The 22,142-nt window shown below is 43.2% G+C and overlaps 1 protein-coding gene across 2 annotated transcripts in view; it reads left to right on the top strand.

The window, feature by feature from the left end:
• Positions 1 to 21,893, top strand: part of LOC106605157 (igLON family member 5) — a 156,563-nt gene extending 134,670 nt beyond the window's left edge. For both annotated transcript variants that reach the window (XM_014200521.2, XM_045718389.1), the window contains exons 4-8: positions 903 to 1,022; positions 12,253 to 12,384; positions 17,003 to 17,123; positions 19,747 to 19,898; positions 21,109 to 21,893. In XM_014200521.2, coding sequence (XP_014055996.1) covers positions 903 to 1,022; positions 12,253 to 12,384; positions 17,003 to 17,123; positions 19,747 to 19,898; positions 21,109 to 21,212 — 629 coding nt within the window. In that variant the 3' untranslated portion in view covers positions 21,213 to 21,893. The remainder of the gene's footprint in view (positions 1 to 902; positions 1,023 to 12,252; positions 12,385 to 17,002; positions 17,124 to 19,746; positions 19,899 to 21,108) is intronic.
• The last annotated feature ends 249 nt before the right edge of the window (positions 21,894 to 22,142 follow it).

The following is a 22,142-nucleotide window of genomic DNA, read 5'->3' as shown; positions in this document are numbered from 1 at the left end:
GTCTAGTGACTGTGTGTGTGTGTGTGTGTGTGTGTGTGTGTGTGTGTGTGTGTGTGTGTGTGTGTGTGTGTGTGTGTGTGTGTGTGTGTGTGTGTGTGTGTGTGTGTGTGTCTGTATATAGGCTGGGTGCAGGCAGCATTACCCAGAAGGCTAAGCCAGCCGCTCTCCAACAGACTGTTCACATAGTGCAGGCGCCAAGGAGAGGCGTTTATCCGCAGGGCAAACAGGCACACAGATGACCATGTTCCCCTAGTTTCTAAGTCGCCTCACATTTCAATCTAAGCCGCGATATCACTCAAAATAATTACACCCCAGAGTCACTGCATCAAAAAGTGATGCCCATGGTGGGTTAGCGATGGCTCCAATCTTTGTTTTATCACGAGAGTATTTTCGCCTGGCCAGATAGTTAAAAATGGGATCCTGTAGTTAGATGCTTCGCAGAAAAACAGCCTCATGGCCAAGCTCATTAAAAGCAACGATAATGGGCCATTTAAATTCAAGGGCCATCTAGTTATCTTTCTAACTATATGCATAGTGCCTGCTCTGGAATGGCAATTTAGAACAAAACAGCATTTGACGGTGGTCATGCTGTGGAAATAAAAAAACAAGGTAACTGCCAAAGACAGAAACTTCTAGACCTTGAGTGAAGGTTTCCATCCCTATAGTCAACACCAAAGTGAAGAACATTCTATAGCTTTGTCTTGTTATAATAGTAGTCAGAGAATCAGTGTTTGTCATTGGTAGTATTGTTATTTTGGTAACCCCTTACTTTTATGCTTGACACTTCAGTTTTATATCTTGTTTTTGGTAGTGCAAACAGTGAGGGGAGGGTAGCTTAGTTCTAGTTTCTATTTTTTGTCAAGTCATGACTGTGAATAAAACCCAACTCTTTCATCTTGCAGTGCCAGCCAGAATCGTCAACATCTCCCAAGATGTGTCAGTGAACGAGGGGGGAAACGTATACCTCTTCTGCCTGGCGGTGGGACGACCTGAACCCACTGTCACCTGGAAGGAGAACAAATGTAAGACGCCCGTCCCTGTCTCCTGTCGAGGTACCCAGTCCTCATGTCTCCTCTCCCAGTTGTCTGTCCCTTTACCAGTCTCTGTCTCCTGTCCTCTGTCCGCTGTCGTAGTCTATACTAACTAGTCCCTGTTCCCAGTCCCTTGTTTCTGTCCCCTGCCTGTCCCCTGTTTCTGTCCTTGTTTCCTGTCATAGCCCCCCAACCTTCTGTCCCAGTCCCTTTATTTGTCCCATGTCCACTGTCTCCTGTCTCTGTCATCTGCCCTTGTTACCATTTGCATCACACCCAGTCTGTGGCTGCTAGTTCCCTCTCATACACATCACATACCCCTCACACATCACACATAATTATCCACAAATAACGCGTGCCAGCCACAATCATCAGCATCTGTCACCATCCTCACTGTCGCCGCCTTTACCATGGCAACAATGCTAATAATGATGTTTGTCATTAGAACACTGTTTATGTCTTCCATCATCATCCAAATAAATCACATTGGTTTTGAGGGTGGTCGTGATAAAACGTCTAATAAGCTAATTCATATCCATTTAGATTTGTTTGTGAAGTGATTCCTATCCTATTACCATGTCTGCCACCATCGATGGTAAGATTTGAAATGATTTATTTCATGTTGATGCATCTCATAGAATGTGTTGAGCATGTTGAAGTTACCCTGCTAGGCGTTAGATAGGTTTAGCACGGTGTTACACTGTGTTATAGTGACCTACTGGAGGTGCAACAGCTTGGAAGTAGCTGAGAGTCCTGCTCCTCTCTATGGCGTGATAAACACACACACACACACACACACACACACACACACACACACACACACACACACACACACACACACACACACCCTTAAAGTACATTACAGCCACTTGCTGCGCTTGTCTGCAGATCTACAGCATTTCTTCCTTGTCAGCAGTATACTCCCCCACCCTCGTTCCCTCACACACACACCTTCAGTGTGGATTGTGAGATAGGGCGGCATTGTTATTCTGTGGGAGTCACTGCAGCGAAGCCGTGGGCTGCTGGGGGTGTGGTGGTGGGGAGGAGAGAGGGAGGGGAAAGAGAAGCCTAGAGAAACTGTGAGAAGCTGCGAGATATCTGTCCCTCTATTCAGACACTGCAGTGGGTGGGAGACAAAGTGGTAGCGGGGTATCCCGCCTGGGTGTAGGGAGTCGGGACACACTTTCAAGACAATCCACCATGCACCTGTCACTCTATTCAGATACTGCATTGGGGGATAGATCACAGTGGGACCCCTACGTAGGTGTAGAGGCAAACAACTTGAAGACAATCCTCTGCACCTGGTACATTGGCACCGTGGTGCCATCATTCCCATGGTCACCAGGGCCCTTATTCATTAGTGCTGGCAACAGAAATAGTTTTAAAACGTTTTGCTACAGAAAACAACAGGTAGTCCCAGTCTATATTCTTCCAATGGATGCCTAATGAATACAACCCAGACGTGTACCACAGTGAGTCTGTGACATGTACACACTGCTCCTAGTACTGCTCCTGCCCACTTTATATCTCACTGATACCATCTCCATCTCCCATTCACACTCTTTCACAGACATCACCTGAACCCCCATTAAATCTGAGACATCAAGCTCTTATCATTGGACATCCCATCCATTAGACAAGACGCACACACACACACATACATATATTAACACAGACAATGCCCTCACTCACACACTCCTCACTCGCCAAACAGCACGCCACATTGATGCTCTCTGGCCCACCCACTCCATCGCATCAGACTCCATTCACTATGGTCTCAGTCAAACAAACAATGTCTGACAGATGCTCGACTACTGCTGATAGAGCTAGAAAGAACCAGACCACTTTTGCTATAGATACACTCCACTGGAATAGAACTCAAAGGCTCTGACTGAGTCTGACTGCTCAGTGCTCATAAAGTGCCAACGTGCTATAGGGAAATGGACTACAGTTTCACTGCAGGGCATATCTAAACTTTGACCTCTTTCCTTTCAACCATCCGTCTGGCTTCCTCTTTTCCCCTCAGGTTTAATCTAAGTGTTTGGTTGGTGGTGGGAGTCTAGGGCTGTGTCTGAAATGGCACCCCCACACATCTCCGTCGACGCTGGCTGAGCACCCAACTCTTCCACCGGAGAAGAAGGGAAGGCAAGGGAAGGGAAAGAAGCCATAGATCCAAATCGCTGAGACACAACCAGGGCTGCAGAAGACATATATAAAGAGACTGGCCTAATATATTATAGACAGCTTCTAGAAAGGAGGAAGAGAGAGAGAGAGAGAGAGAGGGAGAGAGAGAGCGAGCAGAAGAGACAGAGAGATAAGGAAATGAGAAAAGAGAAAGAGAGAGATGGCGAGAAAGAGGAAGACAAGAATAGACAGTGAAAGAGAGAAACGGAGAGGCAAAAAAAGACAAAGAGAACGAGTGGTCAAAATCGAAATAAAGAGAAAGGCACGTCCATTATTGACAGCAACCCTGGAGCAATGCCTTGCTCAAGAGCAGATCGGCAGATTTGTTTCACCTAGTCGGCTCAGGATTCAAACACGCAACCTTTCAGTTACTGTGTGGCGGCAGGTAGCCTAGCGGTTAGATCATTGGTCCAGTAACTAAAAGAGTGCTTGTTCAAATCCCTAAACCACTAGGTGAAAAAAATCTGTCAATCTGCCCTTGAACAAGGCACTTAACCCTAATTGCTCCAGGGTCGCTGTCAATAATGTCTGATCCCTGGCCATGACCTCACTCTCAGGGGAGTGGGATAAGCAGAAAACACATTTCCATGTCATACTTGTACATGTGTGAAACAAGACAAATATTAGCACCCCCTATTTTATATAGTGCACTACTTTTAATCAGAGCCCTAGGGGAGTCCTCTTGGGTCCTGGTCAAAGTAATGCATTAAAGAGGGAATAGGAAACTGTTTAGGAGACCTTTTGCCTTTTGGTAGGCCGTCATTGTAAATAAGAATTTGTTCTTAACTGACTTGCCTAGCGAAATAAAGATCAAATTTAAAAAATGATCACAAATTCAGAGGCCGCCGGAGGTCTTCCTCCAGTAGTGTCTGTGTAAGCGTCTGATGGAGCTGCAGTGTTTTACAGGCCATTGTGAGAGCAATGAGAATTCACTGGAGGACTGATTCCCTGATATGACCTCCCTGTGGAGGAACGGTCAGAGATAAGTCAGGGGGAGGCAGGGAATGAAGGGAGGGTTAGGGAGGACGCTGTTTACTGACACATTACTGACACATTACATCACACAGAATGAAAATAGCCACAAAAGTGCACATGGAATACCCCGACCGGACTTCCCTTTCTCTTTATTTAGATTTTGACCACTCGTTCACTTTGTTTCTTTTTGTATTTCTCTGTCTCTTTCTCTCTCTTCCTCCTTTCTAGAAGCCGTCTATAATATATTAGGCCAGTCTCTTTATATATGTCTTCTGCAGCCCTGGTTGTGTCTCAGCGATTTGGATCTCTGGCTTCTTTCCCTTCCCTTGCCTTCCCTTCTTCTCCGGGGGAAGAGTTGGGTGCTCAGCCAGCGTCGACGGGGGATGTCACAGGGGAGCCAAGTGTATTAGGCTAATGTTATGAGTGAATAACATTGCTGTAAACCCCCAACGCGTCTTGCCACCGCTGCCGCTACTCGCTACAGGGTGGCGGGCGGCAGGCTGTATCGCCACTGCAGCAGCTGCAGATAATCATCTCCAGCTCAGTAGCAGCAGCTAATAATCCTCCAGTATAATCTTCAATTGGAACCGCCGCGCTAATCTCTTACAAGAATTATTGCTACCGTTTAGTGTGTCTTGCGTCAATTGTTACGCGGGTTTAGGCACATGTGTGTTTGTGGGGGGGTGTGTGTGTGTGTGTGTGTGTGTGTGTGTGTGTGTGTGTGTGTGTGTGTGTGTGTGTGTGTGTGTGTGTGTGTGTGTGTGTGTGTGTGTGTGTGGAGGCCAGTGGTCCACTGACTGGTTGGCTTTTTTAAATTTGTTATTCTGATAACTGAGCAGCAATTTAAGCTGTGGATTTCCTTGTTAGCAGACAGATGATGTGTTGTGTCGTGTTCCACAGCCTGACTTCTTTAATGGGCAAAATTAGAGAAAAGCTTAATGGTGTTGGAGCTTGGAAGCTGCCAGAGACATCTAGCTGTGTGGAGCATCCATTCCCTTACATGGATAGAGCCAATATATTCTAGCCTGCCAGTCTCTTTGACTCAGTAAAGACTTTTGCCGTCGCGTTGCCATAGGAAAACGAGGGGTGCCAAAGTGAGCGACAGACTAATTCGCTTGTCAGTGTGCTAGGGAGTTTTGTCAAACACCACATAACAGCTCCATATTGTTCTTACTGCATAGTGTCGAGTTTGGTGTGGCCAACGTTTAAAAATAAATACCTATTTATTTCTGTAGAGGATTTGTGAAGTAGTGATGCAACATTAGTGTCAAGCCTCAGTCCCTAGCTTCAGTATCTGCTTATCTGTTGCTCATGGACATACAGTAATCCCAACACAGATCTAGGATCAGCTTCTACCTCCTCCAATCCAAACCTGGCAAAACCTCCAAACTGACCATAAATCAGCATCTAGGGTAACTTTATTCTACACCTGGGTCGTGTTCATTAGGCACCAAATGGAAGGAATATAATTTGATCTCTGAGAAATTAAGCTAATTGATTACACCCAAATTGGCCATTTTAATTTATAGTATTCATGTAATTTCCAATAAATATAGTACCTAACATTCAATTTGGACCATAATTATTTCTGACAATGAGTAAGACATGAGGAATCCAATAAAATGATCAACAGTCACCCACAGACCACAGACACCAATCCCACCCCAACAAACAGTATACAGTATCAGTTCTCTATGTCTGACAAGTATTATGGAGCTGCTGCTTGTGGTATTGCTTTTTCAACCTTTGTGAATCTGTTGATGGTTTTATTCCCCATTGAAGTCGCTTGTATTCTTTACCATAAATGATTGTGAAGGTACCAAGTTTTTCCCACTTGATGCCACTGTTCCTGCTGCTGCCACCACACCCTTTTCATCTCATCATGAGCAAAAGCTATTGGTTTTCTACCCAAAGTTGAAAATAAAATATTGTGATCCATTTGTGACCAACCGGCTCGATTCGGTGTTAAGTAGCAACATTTGAAATTGTGTTCTTTACATAGGATAAAAGTAGAATCTCAGAGCAAGCAACTGGTATATCATACACTACAGTTGAGGAACAATGGGAAAGTAATGCTGCTTTGAAAGTTGATAAACTTGTAACCCCACTTCTGAGAAAATATCCCTTGAATGTTTTTGTGCACGTACTGGAGAGCTCTTCTTTGTCTACACCCATTCAGCATCATTCACACCCTCTTAAGCCTTAGCCCCGCCCATCTCTTTAAGGATTCACATTCATGATATCAGCAGCCTGGTGGCCCAAAGCAGCATGACTGGTGTATTAACACCAATAAACCATTCAGTTTAAAAATGTATTTACTAACCAGGCAACTTAAAGCAACTTTCTTAACAATGTTTTCGTTTATTTCTAGCTTGTTAGCTAGCGAGTTAAGTTACAGGAAAATAATCCTACAACACCATCATTATTTACAAGTTAACGGCAAGCTAATTACAGAAAATAGCTTACGGTTGTGAGTGTGACAAAATAAAAGCAGGGCATTCTACCAGAGAATTTTAGAACTTGGACACTGTCTCGTTGGCCTAACGTTATATCCTAATTTGACTTTAATGCAGGTAATGTTGTTCTTCACATTATCGTCGCTGGAAAACACACACTATATCAAATCAAAGTTTATTTGTCACATGCACAGAATACAGAATGTGTAAACGGACAGTGATGTGGTACCTTGCATAGTGGAGTATTTTGTTTAGACATGCAGCTAGCTAACTAGCTAAACAATGAACCATAATCCCAACTCATAATGTTACTATGCTACATCAACCTGCAGGTAGCTAACCAACTATATTCAATGTTAGCTAGCTAGCTAACATTAGGCTATAACTAGCAATGCAAATGGCTCTGAGATACAAATAATATTACTACACAGATCATACACGTAATGTTAGCTAGTGCGTGGACACACTTACACTTACAGGTGTGCCTTGTTAAAAGTTAATTTGTGGAACTTCTTTCCTTCTTAATGCGTTTGAGCCAGTTGTGTTGTGACAAGGTAGTGGTGGTACACAGAAGATAGCCCTATTTGGTAAAAGACCAACTCCATATTATGGCAAGAACAACTCAAATAAGCAAAGAGAAATGACAGTCCATCATTACTTTAAGACATGAAGGTCAGTCAATCCGGAAAATGTCTTTGGTCTGATGAGTCCAAATTTGAGATTTTTGGTTCCAACCGCCATGTCTTTGTGAGATGCAGAGTAGGTGAACAGATGATCTCTGCATGTGTAGCTCACACCGTAAAGCTGGGGGAGGATGTGTGGGGTTGCTTTGCTGGTGACACAATCAGTGATTTATTTAGCATTCAAGGCACACTCAACCAGCATGGCTACAACAGCATTCGGCAGCGGTATGCCATCCAATCTGGTTTGCGCTTAGTGGGACTACCGTTTGTTTTTCAACAGGACAATGACCCAACACACCTCCAGGCTGTGTAAGGGCTAGTTGACCAATGAAGGAGCAGATGACCTGGCCTCCACAATCACCCAACCTCAACCAAATTGAGATGGTTTGGGATGAGTTGGACCGCAGAGTGAAGGAAAAGCAGCCAACAAGTGCTCAGCATATGTGGAAACTCCTTCAAGACTGTTGGAAAAGCATTCCAGGTGAAGCTGGTTGAGAGAATGCCAAGAGTTTGCAAAACTGTCATCAAGGCAAAGGGTGGCAATCTTTTAAGAATTTGTTTAACACTTTATTGGTTACTTCATGATTCCATATGTGTTATTTAGTGTAGTGCTGTGTGCCTCATAAATTTTTTACGGTGTAGAAAATAGTAAAAATAAAGGAAAAACCCTTGAATGAGTAGGTGTGTCCAAACATTTGACTGGTACTGTATATATCTGAAAAGGTAGCTAGCTAGACTCTCTTACCCATGTACATGGATGAACGCTTCTCCCTCTCTGTCACGGATGCCATGGTTGCCCTTAGTTTGAAGAGGTATTTGTATTAGGGATCCCCATTACTTACACTTCCTGGGGTCCAAACATATTAACGCACTTACATTACATATACAACAAATGATAAAACAGTATATCATATAACATTATTACACCACTACATATCTACAATACAAAATGTTTAATACCACCATACAACAATATCACAATGTATGCATATGCATGTGTTCGTACCTTTGTGTGTGTCTCTTCACAGTCCCCGTTGTTCCATAAGGTGTATTTTTAACTGTTTTTTAAATCTGATTCTACTGCTTGCATTAGTTACCTGATGTGGAATAGTGTTCCATGTGGTCATGGCTCTGTATAGTGCTGTGTGCCTCCCATAGTCTGTTCTAGACTTTGGGACTGTGAAGAGACCTCTGGTGGCATGTCTTGTGGGGTATGCATGGGTGTCCAAACTGTGTGCAAGTAATTTAACCAGACAGCTCAGTACATTCAGCTTGTCAACACCTCTTACAAAAACACGTAGTGATGAAGTCAATCTCTCTTCCACTTTGAGCCATGCGAGATTGACATGCATGTCATTAATGTTAGCTCTCCGTGTACTTTTAAGGGCCAGCCGTGCTGCCCTGTTCTGAGCCAACTGCAGTTTTCCTAAATCCCTCTTTGTGGCACCTGACCACACTACTGAACAGTAGTCTAGGTGCGACAAACTAGGGCCTTCTTGATAGTGTTGTTAAGAAGGCAGAGCAGCCTTAGCTGCTGTTGTATCAATATGTTTTGACTTTGACAGTTTACAATCCAAGTTTACTCCAAGCAGTTTAGTCACCTCTACTTGCTCAATTTCCACATTATTCATTACGAGATGTAGTTGAGGTTTAGAGTTTAGTGAATGATTTGTCCCATATAAAATGCTTTTAGTTTTGGAAATATTTAGGACTGACTTTTTCCTTTCTACCCATTCCCGAAACTAACTGCTGCTCTTTGTTACGTGTTGCAGTCATTTCAGATGCTGTAGTAGCTGATGTGTATAGTGTTGAGTCATCCGCATACATAGACACACTGTCTTAACTCAAAGCCTGTGGCATGTCTTAGTAAAGATAGAAAAAAGTAGGGGGCTTAAACAGCTACCCTGGTGAATTCCTGATTCTACCTGGATTATGTTTGAGAGTCTTCCATTAAAGAACCAGAACTAACAGAACTATGTTCTGTTAGACAAGTAACCACATTATAGCAGTGGGTGTAAAGCCATATCACATATGTTTTTTCAGCAGCAGACTATGATCGATAATGTCAAAAGCTGCACTGAAGTCTAACAAGACAGCCTCCACAATCATTTTATCATCAATTTCTCTCAGCCAATCATCAGTCATTTGTGTAAGTGCTGTGCTTGTTGAGTGTCCTTCCCTATAAGTGTGCTGAAAGTCTGATGTCAATTTGTTTACAGTGAAATAGCATTGTATCTGGTCAAACATCCTTTTTTCCAGAAGTTTACTAAGGGTAACAGGCTGATTGGTCGGCTATTTGAGGGGCTTTACTATTCTTGCGTAGCGGAATGACTTTAGCTTCCCTCCAGGCCCGAGGACACACACTTTCTAGTAGGCTTAAATTGAAGATGTGGCCAATAGGAAGGGCAATATCGTCTGCTATTGTCCTCTCAGTAATTTTCCATCCAGATTGTCAGACCCTGGTGGCTTGTCACTGTTGATAGACAACAATAAAGACAAGAATTGTACTTCTGAATTCTACACTGACTTTACGGAATTCAGAAGTACAATTCTTGTCTTTCATAATTTGGTCAGATATGCTTGGATGTGTACTGTCAGTGTTTGTTGCTGGCACGTCATACCTAAGTTTGCATATCTTGCCAATGAAAAGTCTTTCAAGAAGTTGGCAACATCAGTGGGTTTTGTGATGAATGAGCCATCTGATTCAATCAATGATGGAGCCGAGTTTGCCTTTTTTCTGTAGACTGTAGACAGGGGTTTCTTTTCGACTTCCTTCGCATATTTGCAATCAAACTCTAGAATTTTCTCCATCTCCTTAGCTATCATACTCTGCTTCCACTGGGCATTCCACTGATTTCAAAACTCTGTCCTGCAGAAAGGGGAGCGCAACACTATTGCAGTTATTTGTGATATATTTTTAAAAGCTGCGTTAGAAAGTATGACCTACACATACTGAGCAGCCCTTTGTTATAGACAGAAGCGTGCTATATGGCAGACCAATCTGAACTCATCTCTCGGCATGTCCAGCCCATGAATTATCTCAGCCAATCATGGCTAGCGGGAAGGTTCCTGACTTTTTCCATGGCTAAACCAACTAGGCTCGTAATTTAACAATTGTATTCGTATTTACAGATGGCATACAAGTTTGTTATTAATGCACATGAAAGTTCACATGTTTCAGAATGCACTTCTGACAAAAAATAAATGTTTATATTCAAATAACTCTCCTGTGAAGTAGTGATTTGCGACATACGCGTAGTTTCCTGAAACGAGTCACATTTAACTTCTCTGGGCCACGTGGGACGCTAGCATCCCACCTGCGGGACACAGCCAGTGAAATATCAGGGCGGCAAATTCACAACAACAAAATCTCATAATTCAAATTTCTCAAACATACAACTATTTCACACCATTTTAAAGATACATTTGTCCTTAATCTAACCACATTGTCCGATTTCAAAAAGGCTTTACGGCGAAAGCATAAAGTTAGATTATGTTAGGACAGTGCCAACACAAGAAAAACCACACAGCCATTTTCCAAGCAGGAGAGGGGTCACAAAAACCAGAAATACAGCTAAAATTAAGCACTAACCTTTGACGATCTTCGTCAGATGACACTCCTAGGATTCAATGTTACACAATACATATATGTTTTGTTCGATAAAGTTCATATTTATATCCAAAAACCCCATTTTACATTGGCACGTGATGTTCAGAAAATATTTTGCCTCCAAAACTGCCGCTGAATCAGCACAACAATTTATAAAAATACTCATCATAAACGTTGATAAAATATTAAACTGTTATTCAAAGAATTATGGATAAACATCTTTTTAATGCAACCGCTGTGACAAATTTCAAAAAAGCTTCATGGGGAAAGCACACTTTGCAATAATCTGAGTACGGCGCTCAGAAAAATACATCAGGCAATACAGATACCCGCCATTTTGGAGTCATCTAAAATCATAAATAGCATTATAAATATTCACTTAACTTTGATGATCTTCATCAGAAGGCACTTCCAGGAATCCCAGGTCCACAATAAATGTTGTTTTGTTCGATAAAGTCCATAATATATGTCCAAATACCTCCTTGTTGTTTGCGCGTTCAGTAAGCTACTCCAAATGTAGGAAGCGCGCCGAAAATGTCACGACGAAAAGTCAAAAAAAGTTATATTTACGTTCGTAGAAACATGTCAAACGTTGTATAGCATCAATCTTTAGGGCCTTTTTAACATAAAACTTTAATAATATTCCAACCGGACGATTCCAATGTCTTGAAAAACGTTATGGAACACAGCTACCTCATCACGTGAACACGCGCCAATGAACTCATGTCATTTTCTGAGTCACCAACTTCCCGGCCTTCTTGTTCGCTCTCTGTTCACTGCAAAAGCCTGAAACAAGGTTCTAAAGACTGTTGACATCTAGTGGAAGCCTTAGGAAGTGCAAAATGAACCCTAAGTCGCTGTGTGTTAGATAGGCAATGACTTGAAAAGACTACAAGGATCAGATTTCCCACTTCCTGGTTGGATTTTTCTCAGGTTTATGCCTGCCATATGAGTTCTGTTATACTCACAGACATCATTCAAACAGTTTTAGAAACCTCAGAGTGTTGTCTATCCAAATCTACTAATAATATGCAAATATTTGACTATGGGCCCGAGTATTAGGCAGTTTAATCTGGGCACGCTTTTCATCCGAAATCGAAAATACTGCCCCCTATACCTTAAAAAGTTAATAAACACAAGAGACCAGAAAAATGTATAAAAGGGTGTGGTGGCAGTATTAGCAGCAGCGACATCTAGTGGGCCAAATGTGGTACTTTCACACTAATTGATTTAATTGACCCTGAACAAACGCACATCTCAGCCTGTGATAACCTCTGACCTCTATCCTTTGACCCTGTCCTTTGTCCAATCAGATGGTCTAATGAGTGAGGGGGAGTTCCTGGACATAACAGAGATCAAGCGGCATCAGGCAGAGGAGTTTGAGTGCATCACCAACAACGGAGTGACGCAGCCCGACATACGCAAGGTCAAGGTCACCGTCAACTGTGAGTGTCCCTACAAACCACAAACACATGCATGCACTCACATACACAGACACACAGAACCAGTCACAGATACAGACACCCTGCACATAGTATACCTCCCATACGATAATACTATACTGAACAAAAATATAAATGCAAAGTGCAACAATTTAAAGTATTTTACTGAGTTACAGTTCAGATGAGGAAATCAGTCAATGGAAATAACTTCATTACGCCCTAATCTATGGATTTCACATGACTGGTTACAGATACCGTAAAAAAAAATGGGCCTCAGGATCTCGTCGTGGTATTTTTGTGCATTCAAATTGACAATCGATAAAATGCAATTGTATTCGTTGTCCGTAGATTATGCCTGCCCATACCATAACCCCACTGCATCCATGGGGCACTCTGTTCGCGATGTTGACATCAGCAAACCACTCGCCTACTCGACGCCATACACATGTCTGTGGTTGGGAGGCCGGTTGGACATACTACCAAAATCTCTATAACGACTTATGGTAGAGAAATGAACAATCAATGATTTGTCAACAGTTCTGGTGGACATTCCTGCAATCAGCATGCCAATTGCACGCTCGCTCAAAACTTGAGATATCTGTGGCATTGCAAATTGTGGCATTGCAAATTTTAGAGTGGCCTTTTATTGCCCCCAGCACGAGGTGCACATGTGTAATGATCGTGCTGTTTAATCAGCTTCTTGATATGCCACACCTGTCAGGTGGATGGATTATTTTGGCAAAGGAGATATGCTCAATAACAGGGATGTAAACAAATTTGTGCACAAAACTTGAGAGAAATAAGCTTTTTGTGCATATGGAACATTTCTGGGATCTTTTATTTGAGCTCAAGAAACATGGGACCATCACTTTACATGATGCATTTATATTTTTATTCAGTGTATGTAAAATATGACTGAATATGTATGATTCAGTTATGTATCAATATGTATGAATGCAATATCTCAAAAGTTTTAGAACACCTACTCATTCAAGGGTTTTTCTTCTTCTTTATTTTTACTATGGTTTACATTGTAGAATAATAGTGAAGACAACAAAACTATGAAAGAACACATATGGAATCATGTAGTAACTAAAAAAGTGTTAAACAAATCAAAATATATTTTATATTTTAGATTCTTCATATAGCCACCCTTTGCCTTGATGACAGCTTTGCGCACTCTTGGCATTCTCTCAACCAGCTTCACCTGGAATGCTTTTCCAACAGTCTTGAAGGAGTTCCCACATATGCTGAGCACTTGTTGGCTGCTTTTTCTTCACTCTGTGGTCCGACTCATCCCAAACCATCTCAATTTGGTTGAGGTCGGGGATAGTGGAAGCCAGGTCATCTGATGCAGCTCTCCATCACTCTCCTTCTTGGTCAAATAGCCCTTACACAGCCTAGATGTATTTTGGGTCATTGTCCTGTTGAAAAACAAATGATAGTCCCACTAAGCCCAAACCAGATGGGATGGCGTATCGCTGCAGAATGCTGTTGTAGTCATCCTGGTTAAATGTGCCTTGAATTCTAAAGAAATCACAGACAGTGTCACCAGCAAAGCACCCCCACACCATAACACCTTCTACTCCATGTTTCAAGGTGGGAAATACACATGCGGAGATCATCCGTTCACCCACATCGCGTCCCACAAAGACAGCAGTCAGAACCAAAAACCTCCAATTTGGACTCATCAGACCAAAGACAAATTTCCACCGGTCTAATGTCCATTGCTCATGTTTCTTGGCCAAAGCAAGTCTCTTCTTATTATTGGTGTCTTTGCAGCAATTCGACCATGAAGGCCTGATTGCATTAGCATCGAATAGCCCCCGCGATATGCAACTTTTCAGGGAAGTTAGGAACCAATATACGCAGGCAGATAGGAAAGCAAGGGCTAGCTTTTTCAAACTGAAATTTTGCATCCTGTAGCACAAATTCCAAAAAGTTCTGGGACACTGTAAAATTCATGGAGAATAAGAGCACCTCCTCCCAGCTGCCCACTGCACTGAGGCTAGGAAACCCTGTCACCACCGATAAATTGAGATTTTCAATAAGCATTTTTCTACAGCTGGCCATGCTTTCCACCTGGCTACCCCTACCCCGGTCAACAGCCCTGCACCCCCGATAGCAACTTGCCCAAGCCCCCCCATTTCTCCTTCACCCAAATCCAGATAGCTGATGTTCTGAAAGAGCTGCAAAATCTGGACTTCTACAAATCAGCCGGGCTAGACAATCTGGACCCTCTCTTTCTAAAATGATCCGCCAAAATTGTTGCAACCCCTATTACTAGCCTGTTCAACCTCTCTTTCGTATTGTCTGACCGCCATTGATAAGAGACAATACTGTGCAGCTGTATTCATTGACCTTGCCAAGGCTTTTGACTCTGTCAGTCACCACATTCTTATCGGCAGACTCAACAGCCTTGGTTTCTCAAATTACTGCCTCGCCTGGTTCACCAACTACTTCTCAGATAGAGTTCAGTGTGTCAAATCAGAGGGCCTGTTGTCCGGACCTCTGGCAGTCTCTATGGGGGTGCCACAGGGTTCAATCCTCAGGCCGACTCTTTTCTCCGTATACATCAATGATGTCGCTCTTGCTGCTGGTGATTCTCTGATCCACCTCAACGCAGACGACACCATGCTGTATACTTCTGGCCCTTATTTGGACACTGTGTTAACTAACCTCCAGACGAGCTTCAATGCCATACAACTCTCCTTCCGTGGCCTCCAACTGCTCTTAAATGCAAGTAAAACTAAATGCATGCTCTTCAACCGATCGCTGCCCACACCTGCCAGCCTGTCCAGCATCACTACTCTGGACGGTTCTGACTTAGAATATGTGGACAACTACAAATACCTGGGTGTCTGGTTAGACTGTAAACTCTCCTTCCAGACTCACATTAAGCATCTCCAATCCAAAATTAAATCTCGAATGGGCTTCCTACTTCACAACAAAGCATCCTTCACTCATGCTGCCAAACATACCCTCGTAAAACTGATTATCCTACCGATCCTTGACTTCGGCGATGCCATTTACAAAATAGCCTCCAACACTCTACTCAGCAAATTGGATGCAGTCTATCACAGTGCCATCCATATTGTCACCAAAGCCCCATATACTACCCACCACTGCGACCTGTATGCTCTCGTTGGCTGGCCCTCGCTTCATATTCGTCGCCAAACCCACTGGCTCCAGGTCATCTATAAGTCTTTGCTAGGTAAAGCACCGCCTTATCTCAGCTCACTGGTCACCATAGCAGCACCCGCCCGTAGCACGCGCTTCAGCAGGTATATTTCACTCGTCACCCCCAAAGCCAATTCCTCCTATGGCTGCCTTTCCTTCCAGTTCTCTGCTGCCAATGACTGGAACGAACTGCAAAAATCACTGAAGCTGGAGACTCATATCTCCCTCACTAACTTTAAGAACCAGCTGTCAGAGTAAATAGCCCATCCAACTACCTCATCCCCATACTGTTATTTATTTTATTTATTTTGCTCCTTTGCACCCCAGTAACTCTACTTGCACACTCATCTTCTGCACATCTATCACTCCAGTGTTTAATTGCTATATTGTAATTATTTCACCACTATGGCCTATTTATTGCCTTACCTCCCTTATCGTACCTCATTTGCACACACTGTATATTGACTTTTTCTATTGTATTATTGACTGTATGTTTATTTATTCCATGTGTAACTCTGTGTTGTTATTTGTGTCGCACAGCTTTGCTTTATCTTGGCCAGGTCGCAGTTGTAAATGAGAACTTGTTCTCAACTAGCCTACCTGGTTAAATAAAGGTGAAATACAATTTTTTTTTAAAACACAGTCTTCTCTAAACAGTTGATGTTGAGATGTGTCAGTTACTTGAATTCTGTGAAGCATTTATTTGGGTTGCAATTTCTGAGACTGGTAACTCTAATGAGCATATCCTCTGCAGCAAAGGTAACTCTGGGCCTTCCATTCTTGTGGCGGTCCTCATGTGAGCCAGTTTCATCATAGCGCTTGATGGTTTTTGCGACTGCATTTGAAACTTTCAAAGTTCTTGACATTTTCCGTATTGTCTGATCTTCATGTCTTAAATGAATGATAGAGTGTCGTTTCTCATTGCTTATTTTGCTGTTCTTGCCATAATATGGACTTGGTCTTTTACCAAATAAGGATATCTTCTGTATCCCCCCCACCTTGTCACAACACAACTGATTGGCTCAAACGCATTAAGGAGGAAAGAAATTCCACAAAATAACTTTAATAAGGCACACCTGACTACCTCATGAAGCTGGTTGAGAGAATGCCAAGAGTGTGCAAAGCTGTCATCAAGGCAAATGGTGGCTACTTTGAAGAGTCTGAAATATCAAATATATTTGGACACTCTTTTGGTTACTACATGATTCCATATTTAGGGGCGGCAGGTAGCCTAGTGGTTAGAGCGTTGGACTAGTAATCAAAAGGTTGCAAGATCTAAGTAGTGTGTATCTTAATAATTTTATATGTCATGTATTTATCAACCTCAACCTTTCTCGACCTTGAAGGTCACTGAGCCTTTCTTTGTCTGAGCTTAACTTTTAATCACTATCGTTGTGTATATATGTTAAAGATTTCTCTCACTTCTCCCTCCTTTGTTCAGACCCTCCCATGATCACAGACGTGAAGAACATGCCAGCCCAGCTGGGCAAAACAGCCATTTTGCGCTGTGAGGCCATGGCAGTACCCACGGCCTCCTTTGAATGGTACAGAGACGACCGCAGGTAAGAAAAATACCTCCTCCTTTTCCTTCACTTTTTCTCTAATAGGACGGTTTTGCTAGCACAGGCTGGAATATGTTCCGGGATTCATCCAATGGCATTGAGGAGTATACCACCTCAGTCACCGGCTTCATAAATAAGTGCATTGACGATGTCGACCCCACAGTGACCATACGTACATATACCAACCAGAATGAATAGATTACAGGCAACATCCGCACCGAGCTAAAGGCTAGAGCTGCCAGACGCTTATAAGAATCCGCTTTGCCTTCAGACGAACCATCAAACAGGCAAAGCTTCAATACAGGACAAAGATTTAATCCTACTACACCGGCTCTGATGCTCGTCGGATGTGGAGCGAGCCTACCAGACGGGCCTTCTATGCTCGCATCGAGGCAAGCAACAGTGAAGCATGCATGGGAGCACCAACTGTTCAGGACGACTGTGTGATCACTCTCTCTGTAACAGATGTGAGCAAGACCTTTAAACTGGTCAGCATGTAGGTTGCATCACCACCTGTTATAAAACTGCTGGGGCCAAGCTTCCTGCAATCCAGGACCTATATACTAGGCGGTGTCAGAGGAAGGCCCAAAAAATTAACAAAGACTCCAGTCACCCAAGTCATGGACATTTCTCTCTGCTACTGCACGATAAACCTTCCCTGTAGCTCAGTTGGTAGAGCATGGTGTTTGCAACGCCAGCATGGTGTGTGCAATGCCAGGGTTGTGGGTTTGATTCCCACAGGGGGCCAGTACAAAAAAAATATATTAAAAAAAATGCATGAAATGAAAATGAAATGTATGTATTCACTACTGTAAGTCGCTCTGGATAAGAGTGTCTGCTAAATGACTAAAATGTAAAAAATGTAAATAAGTGGTACTGGAGCACCAAGTCTAGGTCCAAAAGGCTCATTAACAGCTTCTAGCCATAAGACTGCCAAACAACTAATCAAATAGCTACCAGGACTATTTGCATTGACCCCTCCCCCCCCACACACAGCTGCTACTTGCTGTTTATTATCTATGCATAGTCACTTTACACCTACCTACATGTATAAATTACCTAGTAAATATTTTCTTAAAACTGCATTGTTGCTTAAGGGCTTGTAAGTAAGCATTTCACGGTAAGGTCTACACCTGTTGTATTTGGCGCATGTGACAAATAACATTTGATAGGTTAGGTAGATTTTTTTCCTTTATTGCTAACACATCCTTTCAGATATAAACAAAGGTATTTCACTCTCTCTCGCTCTCTCAAATAACACATTCCCCCTCCTCTCTGTCACTACCTCATCTGACAATTCTAATTGTCAAAATTTAACAGCACTTAAATCTACAATACTTGTTGTGCCCCATTAGTGTCAGTGTCAGTATAGTGGAGGTGAGGATAGAGTCAAGCGCAGGACACCGAACTGAGTAAAATAACATAATTTACTCTAGAAAACTCATAAGTCAAAATCCACGCAGGGATAAACAATCTTGACAATACACAACTAACACGACGAACAAGAAAACAATAACGCACAAAACATCATGAGAACCAGAGGGTTAAATAGGGAAAATAATCATAACGAGATGGGAACCAGGTGTGATAGAAAGCCGGTGACGATGACCGCCGAGTGCCGCCAGAACAAGGAGAGGCACCAACTTCGGCAGAAGTCGTGACAATTAGACTGTTATCTCTCTCCCTTTTTCTGTCTCGCTTTTTTTTCTCTCTCCCATGGCACTTTGTTTATATTTGAAAGGATTGGGTAAGTGTAACCAAAAAGCTGAGCTTTTACCATATTACTCATTGCAATCCAATCCTTTGCTGTCAAGAGAGAGAGAACACAGAAAATAGAGAGAGAGGGGGTGGGAGAGAGAGGGGGTGGGAGAGAGAGAGAGAGAGAGAGAGAGAGAGAGAGAGAGAGAGAGAACACAGTCTAATGGGGCACACCAGGAAGTATTGTAGGTTTAAGTACTATTAGATTTTTTATTGGGATTGTCAGGTAAGGTAGTGACAGAGTGGAGGGGGAGTGTGTTTTTCTGAGATCTCTGGGGAGAATATAGTAACAGTTTCCTGCTAAGAGGTGTGAGTTAATGTTCTCTCTCTCTCTGTCTCTCTCGATGGCGATGGCAAAGGATTGGATTGTAATGAGTAATATGGTAAAAAGTAATATGGTAAAAACTCAGCTCTGTATTGGTAAGACTTACCCAATCCTTTCAAAAATAAACAAAATACCATGGGGGGGGAGAGGGAGAGAGAGAGAGGCAGACCAGAAAGTATTGTAGATTTAATTGCTGTTAGATTTTGACTATTAGAATTGTCAGGTGAGGTAGTGACAGAGAGGAGGGGGAATGTAAGTAAGCATTTCACGGTAAGGTCTACACTTTGTATTTGGCGTCTGTGACAAATAACATTTGATTTGATTTAATAGTTTAGGTAGATTTTTTCCTGTATTGCTAACACATCCTTTCAGATATAAACAAAGTTATTTCTCTCTCTCCCTCTCTCCGTCTGTCGCCCCCCCCCCCCCACTCTACCCCTCTTTCTCTATCTACCTCCCCCCTCTCTCTGTCTCACCCTCTCACTCTATCTCGCCCAACTCGCTCCCTCTCTCCCTTCTCTCTCTCTCTCTCTGTATCAGGCCGGTAGAGAGCGATAATACTCTGAGGATCAAGAACGAGAAGACGCGCTCACTGCTTCTCTTCACCAACGTGACGGACAAACACTTTGGCAACTACACCTGTTTTGCCTCCAACAGGCTGGGAGCCTCCAACGCCAGCATGCTGCTCTTCCGTGAGTCTCTTAAAGCATTCACACAAATACACACACATACTTAAGCATGCATACTTACACACAGCTAGCCACATGCAAACACACACTCATGCATGCATACCACAGGAGGTTGGTGGCACCTGAATTGGGGAGGACGGGCTTGTTGTAATAACTGGAGAAGACTGAGTGGAATGGCCTCAAGTACATCAAACACATGATTTGCATGTGTTTGATGCCATTCCATTCGCTCCATTCCGGACATTATTATGAGCGGTACTCCCCTCAGCAGCCTCCTATGAGGCATACACACACAGACGTCCATACATGTGTCTAAGATCATTCTACTTCACTCAGTCACACAAGTAGTCAAATGTGCAAATGTGCAAACACATACCTAGTCACACACTGCATTGCCCCATCCCCATCTCTCTTCCTTTCCCTGCTCACAGTGTTGGATTTCCTCATCCCCCTCCCTCCTTCCCCAATCCCTCCTTCCATCTTTCCATCTCTTTATTCGCCGCCCCATTACGCCAAAGAGCTTTTCTCCTCCATTTCTCCCTCTGTTCTGTCCTGTTCTGCTACCCCAGGAAGTTGTCGTTTCTCTCCTTCTCGCTCCTCCCGTCTCGCATTAGCCCTCCCCAATGAGCGATTTCCAACACTGTGTTCTCTCTCTCCCTCTATCCCTCCCTCTCTCCCGCCTTCCACACTCTGGCATTGCCATCTTAATTGAGCCCCTTCATCTCCTCCCTTTCTCCTCTTTCATTCCCTCGTTCTGCTGTTTCCTCGGCAAGTCTCCCTCCAATGACTCAGCCCCAGCCAGTCAGTCTCATATATCCTTCTGTTCCGCCTTCCTCCATTCCCCCCATTCCGCCTGCCTCTGTGTCTTATCTCTCCCATCATCTGTCCCTCTCCTCTCCTCTTTTCACCTAATCTTCCCCCTTTCATCATTAGAACAAGCTGGGTCTGAACCGTCTGTACGAATGGGACACAGACTGAAAATCACACCACTCTGACTAATATCAGATAGCTTCGGGGATGTTTTTACACTCTGTCCCTGTCATTGCACTCAGACTTCATTTCTATCCCAAAATGTTTTACCTCTTTTTACTTGTAGCTTATGTTTTCTCTGGTTGTTTCCTTTTTCCCTTACGAATTCTTCTCCACTCTCTCTTCCCTCGGTTTCCTCTCTCCTTCCGGTGCCTGTCCTTCTCTCCCGGGCCCCTTGACGCAGGGCCGGGAGCCGTGTACGGGCGAGGCGTGGCCGTCAACGTGGGGGTGAGTGCGGGCGTCGGCTTCTGGCTTTGCCTCTCTGTCTCTCTCCTGATTAAGGTCTAAGAGCTTTTCCCGGAAGTCCCATCCCGCCTGCGGAAGGAAGAAGGAATTTCTTTAATTACGAACCCATCACTGTGAAACAAAAATAATATGCATTATTCCAGGAGCCATTGACGCATCGCATCTCACACCAACTCCCCCCCTCTTCCTCACCCCACTACCTCCCCCCTTGCTACCTATATTGCCACCATCACCATTACCACTCTCTCTCTTCATCCTGTTTCCAATGAGGGTCACATTGGTGATGTCTATAATGTGTTTATTAAGAATGATAATTGTGATGATGATGAAAACAGATATTTAACACCAGGATAATACTATTATAAATCTAAATGATGACTGATCTACACGACTGTTGGTCTCATAGACATTTGGAAGCTAGGAGTAACAACACTCCTATTTATGGTTGGAACTACTCTATAATAACAATGATTAGTCATTATGATGAGGGTCACGTGACCTTGTTGAAAGCTGTCCATTGGCCCGTTGGCCCTGTGACATTTGACCCTATGATCATACAAGTACCGTTTTATTCCGTTTTTAACCGTGTGGCAGTGTATATGACGCGGCTGCTACGAATGATGTCAAAACACACATGAAGGGTGGGCGTTCTATATAGTCTGTGCCCTTCTAGTGTATCCTTTTGGGATCTCAACCAAGACGAAGCACGTGAGAAGTCCCCCCCCCTCATCGTTAAGGTGGTTTGTGCTCTGTCTCGTGTGTAAATATAATGCAGTACAGAAGCCATGCCGTTACTAGAGGCAGTCTATCCACTTCCAACCCTCCCATTGGCAGTGGCTAATGTGGATCATAATAAAATATCATAATAAAAAATCCAGCAAAACGACATTACCCATCAGCCTCTATTACAGTTTTCATAACCAGGAAGGGACTGTAGAAATAACAATCGTGTCTCCTGCTTTGAAGGCGTTG

This window comes from Salmo salar, chromosome ssa05 (genome assembly GCF_905237065.1).
Source record: "Salmo salar chromosome ssa05, Ssal_v3.1, whole genome shotgun sequence".
Lineage (NCBI taxonomy): Eukaryota > Metazoa > Chordata > Actinopteri > Salmoniformes > Salmonidae > Salmo > Salmo salar.
This window is presented reverse-complemented; position numbering and strand designations above follow the sequence as displayed.